A 7,586-nucleotide genomic window follows, 5' to 3' on the forward strand; every position below is an offset into this window, starting at 1 on the left:
CTCTATTAAAATTCAATGATTGAAACTAGAATAAAGTAGTCTCATCTTCTACTTTTTTATTTATTTTTACTAATGTAGAAGTTTTGGTGCCAGTATTTAGCCTCGCTCCTGCAAAGCGTGCATATGTAGCGCTCTTGTATTCAACGGCAAAAGTTTGTTGTGGCAGCACCCAGTACCATTTTTCACAGCTTTCATTTGCTGTGCACTCAATTCCAAGCTGTAACAGGTTTTTTGGCTCGTGAAAAACAGAAAAAAAGTGTGACCAGAAAAGTAAATTACTTGTAATAGTACAAGGTACCCACCACCATTCACAATACCCTGGCTTGTGGAGTATGTTTGTATATGTAGATGCAGATTGATACACCCTGTTCATGTTTTGTTTTGAAAATTAGTTCATAAAGTACTGAGAATGAATAATTTCACACAGAAATTACATTTTTAAGGCATATCTAAATCAATTCACTACAGGTGCTCAGCCTTTGTCGAGGAAAACCTTTGCACAGTAGTTGTGCAGATTTATTGAGTATTTTAGGATTTTATTTTTTGTTGTGAAAGGGAGCACTAATTAATGTGACCAGGTCAACTCTGTTGGTGATTTGAGTAATGCGTAACCAACTCTTGGCATGCCCCCAAAGAAAAAAAATTCTAAAATGTTAAATCAGGTAAACACACAGCCTTGTCAACAGGTCTTGCTAGTCTCATCCACCATTCTCCAAAAACAGTAAACTGTGTTTATGAATCAACACTGAAATATGCTGATTCTCCATCACAGTGGAACCAGAAGCTACTGCACTCAGCTGATGGTCAAACAGTTCCGTGAGTGTGGTACACAAAAACTGGTGGTAAGCTGCTTCAGGTAATCGCACTGTCAAATATGTAGCCACCCCCACAAAGAAAAAAGCCTTCGATAGACAGCAATCACGTATGGGTTCTTGAAGTTCCATGCATGACTCACTAAAGGATGTTTAAGAAATACTGTCCAATATATCATGTCAGGTAATAGCAGCTTACATTATTTGATAAGTACATGTGTAGTAGTACCAAAAAATGTTGGCAGAAGGTGGAATGTTTGCTACTGGTGGGTGCAACTTGAAAAAAGAAATTTACAGTGATAGAGATGCAACAGCAACATACTCAAGTTGAGTCTTGTGCTAAAATGGCAAGCCAAAAATTTACTGCTAGTGAAATGTGTCATCTTTAATTTCAATACTGAATTACACAAGCATCCATAGGCATGGTCAGGCAGCACAGTTTGGGTAATATATAGCAAGGAAATTGTGAAGCCACGTGGTTAACCATGTGCTTTAGTATGCCGCTTCCAGGCTTTACAGAGGCACACAGATGCTGGATCGAATTCGCCTAGCGGATTAATGATGAGGACTGTGCTGGCCACCCTGTATGTCATTTTTAGGCAGTGTCTCACATCCAGCTATGCGAATATCCAGCTGGCGCCCATGTTTCACAATTCACAAATATTTCAAAAACGTTCTCACACTTCTGCTTAGGCTAATGCTAGATACAAATAGGTTGCGTACACAAATTCCATCCCAGGGTGGAAGGTATATGGCCACCCCCTACCACAGACAATACCAAATTCAGAATAACATGCAGACCCCCTTAATACATGGGATAAGGCAACAAAACAGATGGTAGCAAGTAAATTGTAGACATTTTGTTTGAAGATAAGAGCAAACAACTAAACATGTGGTACATAACTTCCCATTACAGTATACCCAGAAAAGTCTTTTAAGTTGGAGAATAACAACAGCTAGTTACTGTTGCTGCTACTCAGCCATTATTCATTTTAAAAATGTGCATTTTGCCCATGTGTGATTGATGGTGTAGCAGATAATGAAATTTATCAAATTGCAGAGTCTTTACAGTTTTTGTGAAAGCAGTGGAACCTACAGAGATATATTCAAATTATTTTGCACCAAAGATTGAGTATGGCAGTCACTTAACCCTACTATTAGGATATAAGCAACTGACACCTCAAAAATTTCTTAATTTTAAATGCTGTAATGCTGCAAATGTAATGACCAAAGCCAATTTGATACAGTTATGAATAAAGCTTTTCAGCTTCAAATAAAGGTGGAGTAGTTAAAAAATAACCAACAACAATGCCTTTAACTATAACCTGATGGTTCTGTGTTTTGGGCTGACCATTTTAAATGTTCTTCAAATTGGATTGCAAACAGCATTTGCGATGTCATATGAGCTTACACTTGGATATCTGCGTGTTACAGATACGAGCAGCTGATGGCCGTGGATATGTATTGCCTCATGGTGGTGTCGCAGCAGGATTACGTGGACGTGCCATTCTCTTACATGGCCTCAATTAGTTTACTAGATATTTTGTGCACACCAGTGCCATAATCCATCCTTTTGTGCTGGGCATTGCTGCTTACTGATGGTTGTCACGGTTGATGTTACTGATACAAATAGTAGTTCTTTTAAATTATTAGTGTTCACTGAAGTTCTTCATTCACAGTTGTGTGTTGCTTAGAGTTAACTTCCTACTTATAAGGAGAGAGATAAAGATAGGGGCAAAATGATTTCTTTACAGAACCATGCTTTTATTATTTAAGGTATTATTTGAATTTATTTCTGTTCTTATCATGGATCAGGATTTTTTACCTCACAGGCGTTAATTTGTGGCATTTAGACAGTGTATTTATTATGTAATATTTTGGTACTGATGTCAATAATTTGGTTGCCTTGTTTCTTCTGTGGCTGCATTATTTTCGGTATATTGAAATAAGTACAGTTACACTATGTGTAGTAGGCATTGCAGGTACATTGATTATTGGGATAGGTAATGGCATACCCTCACATGTAGCTTAATGTCATTTAATTTTTTTAGTTGCTGTATGTGCCAATTTCGTGAACACTTAAATGTAAACCAGCTTACATTGTTAAACTGAACTAGTCTGATGCTACAAGTTAATGACGACAAACGTGTAAACTAAAATATTCTTTTTTATTTTGTGGTATGTAATTTTCTCATCTGTCTTAAACGTAAAAAAAGTTTCTGGGTCGATTAGAAGACAATACTGCAATTTGCAGATTTTTAAGTCGTGTATTGTAATATTTCAACGTGTTGTGCAGTATGAAACTGAATAGTTGTGTGTAATGGAATTTTTGGACTCATTGATAGACGTATAATACTCACCGAATAGCAATTAAAAGCAGCATTTCTAGCTGTGACACTATATTGTTGCAAAAATTTCTCTTTTGGCCATTCTTTTTTTGGTCTCTGGGATCACATGAATGTGATGACTTGAGTGATATTTGGTTTGCATCCCCATTAACATTTGCAATGCTGCAATCAAGAGTTTTTGTCATTGTGAATGAGAACTTGCAAATATATGAAAAGGAATTACTTCAAAGTTTGTATTCCTGTTGAAATACATTTTTCTCATAATGGGATTTGAAATTGTGCACCATTGAGTATCATAACCATACAGTTCTTCAGCCTGCATTTAACTTCTCTTTACTTTTTTTTTATTGCCTCATTACATTTGTAAGTCAGTTCAAAGGTTTGAGGAAGGCAACGACTTATCACCTCCAATAGGACCATGCTTCATGAAGTACTGTGGTGTTCAGACCAACCTTCAGGTTAATGACAGTTTTACTTTTTACTTACACCTGGAGCATGTCTTATTTTGCAGTTGCTCTCAGTGGTGTGGAACCATTATAGAAAAATGCTCTGCTGTCAATTAAGCTCACGTTCTTCCTTACGAAATGAACATGCCACCAGCTTGAAACTGATGGTGTTAACATGCTTCTTCTTCTTCATTTAAAGCTAGTTTCAAATTTAAGGTAGAGTTGAATAAAAATGCATTTGATTCTCATTTATGTTATTTACAGAAAATATATAAAACTTTACTGAGTTTTATTGTATTGCAGCTTTGCTTTCCATTTGTAAATTAGCATACTCTAGTCATAATATTGTACACTAAAAATACCAGTTTGTGCCACATTTTAAAAGCTTCCGTAAATGGAGTATCGGCAGTCTGATCATGTAAAATCCTTTTTCGCTATCTTTTGGATTTTTGGATTCATCATTCATAAGGAGGAGTGGGTTGTGCTTGACAAAAGATTTTTACTGAAGAATTGAAATGCAGGATCATTGTCCAGATATATTGCTATACTTAGCTTGTAAGTGAACATTCAGGTCTTGCTGCACCAAGAAATTCTGTTGCTGTGTGTACTGGTGCAAGGTAGTAAATCCTGTTTCTTTTCTGCTTCTTCTTGAAGATCTCTTTCACCACATATGTTTAAAGGCTAGTGTGATTTACATTTCATTCTGACCCTGCTCCCCTCCTTGACTTGTTAATTATTGTTTCCAAGTGCTTTGAGTACAAATATACAGTTAGAGGGATGAGGTAGTACCGAGCTCTTCATTGGCTATATCCTTTACTTTACCAGGAAGTGATCTGAAGATGTTGCTGATGAATCTGGCCTACGCACATAGAGAAAGCAATTTTAATTTTAGAAGAATTGGCTTTTACAGAATATATGCAATGTATCTTTCTGATGTTACCTATTGTGACAACTGGATGAGTAATTGTTTTCGCTGTGCGTAATTTCAGGGTGTTAGTTTTGAATTTGTGATGTGTGTGTAACCTGTATTGTTACTGTTCTTCCATGATACGTGTATTTTATAACATATCTGCCTTTCATAATTAACAGTCTGTGATACAAAAGTTTTATGAACATTGTATACATGCATTAGAAGGTATTCAAGTGGGCAGTATTTGCTTTCTTTCCAAAATAACAAAGTACTGTACTGTATTGGATTGTTTATATTTGAGTTTTTGTAGAATACAAAGGAAGAAAATTTGTCGCACTGTAGTTAATACTTGATATTGAATGTATATTATCCTTCGAAAATGTATATAAGGAATAAATATTTTATTTTTTTGTCGGTGTCTACTAGTTTGACTTCTTATTAGAGCTGAAAGACTCTTTTTGGACATTGAGTTTATGATAATAAGGTAAGAGCAGTGGTAAGCAGTGGGTAATGTTATAACTGCAAACAGCCATCACTGAATAACAAAAACTAGAAATATGTAAGACTGATGTACAGGGTGTTTCAAAGTGAATGAACTGATTGTAGTCATTTATATCTATTGATACATGCTGCACAACAAGGATAAATTCCAGAATACCGAATCTTAGTTTTTTGTGTGTTATTATGATCAGTTTGTAAATTCAATTGCAAAACAATATAAATTTACAATGCAATGAGTAGTGTGGGAAGAAAATGTGTGTTGATAGAATGAGGCGGCGTAGAATTTTAGAGAAATACTGCTAGATGCCAGTTTATTCATTTATCATATTTATAACCTCAATCTGACAATCTGAAGGGGCATAGTGTCAAGTCAACAAAAAGCTTTTGTGTCTGATGTAGTTCAATGAGTAACGTGGTGATTACTATCCAGTTTCTGTTTTATTAGATTTTTAAATGGTTTGCCCCCCCCCCCCCCCCCCTCGGGGAAAAAGAAGTAAATTGCCACTTGTTTTGCCAGCTTGAAGAGAGAGGTTTTCAGTGCAAAGCTAAGACTCAAGATTGACCTCTTGCTTTTTATTTGGGAAACCTTTGAGCAGAGCTCACAAAAGCCTATTCACTATGCAAGCAGAGCACTTGCAATATCCCCTATGACTTTCTGGTGAGCGATGAGGTGACGTTTGGTCTGCAAATCCTACCAGCTACTGTTAGTGCAAGCTCTTCATGTTGAGGAAGGAAGGAAATGTGTTGCCATCATCAATGCAGTCTTAGAAACTTGGAAGAGGAGAAGAAGACATGAATTATACTACAGGTGATTATTGGGGGTTGAGCAAGTATTGTCACAACTTGACCTTTCTCTTTTAAATACTGGTGCCTTCACACATTTCAGTGTGACGTATGGCATGCACTCGGCCATTGACCTTTCGATCTGCAGCCCTAGCCTATTACCATTTGTCCAATGGAGTGTGCATGATGACTTGTGTGGTAGTGACCACTTTCTGATCTTTCTATCACTGCCACAGCGTCACTCTTCTGGGCACCCATGCAGATGGGCTATGAATAAGGCTGACTGGGTCTTGTTTGCCTCCATTGCCACTATTGAGCCTCTTAACAATGATGCCATTGATGCAGTGGTTCACTCGGTCACCACCAGCATTGTTACCGAGCGAGGTGGCGCAGTGGTTAGACACTGGACTCGCATTCGGGAGGACGACGGTTCAATCCCGCATCCGGCCATCATGATTTAGGTTTTCCATGATTTCCCTAAATCGCTCCAGGCAAATGCCGGGATGGTTCCTTTCAAAGGGCACGGCCGACTCCCTTCCCCGTCCTTCCCTAATCTGATGAGACCGATGACCTCGCTGTCTGGTCTCCTTCCCCAAAACAACCAACCAACCAGCATTGTTACTGCCGGAGAATCTGCCATTCCCTGTTCTTCTGGGTCCCCTCGGCGGAGGACTGTGCCTTGGTGGTCGCACGAGATCGCCGAGGCGATTACAGGTCACAGGCGGGCACTCCAGTGTCAAGCAGCATCCCTCATTGGTACACCTCATTGCCTTTAAACAGCTCCGTGCGCAAGCCCGCTGCCTCATTTGCCAACGCTAGGAAAGGTATTTATTGGCCTCCGTACCTCTCCATCGCAGGTTTGGGCCAAGATTAGACGTACCTGCAGTTTCACTCAATGGAGCAGTCTTTACTGACTCCGACACAATTGCGAACCACTTAGCGGAGCATTTTGCTCAGAGGTTTGCTTCTGCGAATTATCCACTGGCCTTCCGCTCCCTGAAAGAGCGGTTGGAACATCAGAGCCTTTCATTTCACACGCGCCACCCTGAATCGTACAATGCTCCATTCAGTCAGTGGGAATTCCAAAGTGCCCTAACCGCTTGCCCTGATACGGCTCCCGGGCCAGATCGCATCCACTGATGCAAAAGTATAGGCATAAGTCATCAGCATACAAGGAAACTGAGACAGATGTTCCCAACGCCGCAGCGAGCCCATTAATTGCAATTAGAAAGAGGCAGACACTTAAGACAGGTCCTTGCGGTACCCCATTCTCCTGAACTCGGGAGGATGCAGATGCTCAAACACCTCTCGGTGGACTGCCAGCGATGCCTCCCAAACCTTTTCAACCGTATCTGGGTTGAGGGTGAGTTCCTGTCACAATGGCAGGAAAGCTTCGTAATCCCCATGTTGAAACACGGCAAGGACCCACTGGAGGTGGACAGCTACCGCCCCATTAGCCTCACCAATGTTCTTTGCAAGTTGCTTGGACGCATGGTGAGCCAGAGATTGAGTTGGCTACTAGAATCTCAGGGCCTTCTGGCTCCGTCTCAGGGTAGGTTCCGTAAGGGCCGCTCTGCCACTGATAATCTGGTGTGCCTGGAGTCTGCCATCTGTACGGCCTTTGCCCGCCATCAGCATCTGGTCGCCATCTTTTTTGACATGCGGAAAGCATACGATACGACATGGCGACATCACATCCTCTCTACGCTTCATGGTTGGGGTCTTCGGGGTCCGCTCCTGATTTTCATACAAAATTGTCTGTCACTTTGTTCCTACCGCATGCAAG

At 39.9% G+C, this 7,586-nt stretch overlaps 1 protein-coding gene across 1 annotated transcript in view; it reads left to right on the forward strand.

Moving 5' to 3' along the window:
* Positions 1-4,938, forward strand: part of LOC126199985 (UPF0692 protein C19orf54 homolog) — a 55,914-nt gene extending 50,976 nt beyond the window's left edge. The window contains exon 4 of the mRNA XM_049936670.1: positions 2,247-4,938. Coding sequence (XP_049792627.1) covers positions 2,247-2,342 — 96 coding nt within the window. The 3' untranslated portion in view covers positions 2,343-4,938. The remainder of the gene's footprint in view (positions 1-2,246) is intronic.
* Positions 4,939-7,586: the final 2,648 nt, after the last annotated feature.

Source organism: Schistocerca nitens, chromosome 1, assembly GCF_023898315.1.
Source record: "Schistocerca nitens isolate TAMUIC-IGC-003100 chromosome 1, iqSchNite1.1, whole genome shotgun sequence".
NCBI classification, from domain to species: Eukaryota; Metazoa; Arthropoda; class Insecta; order Orthoptera; family Acrididae; genus Schistocerca; species Schistocerca nitens.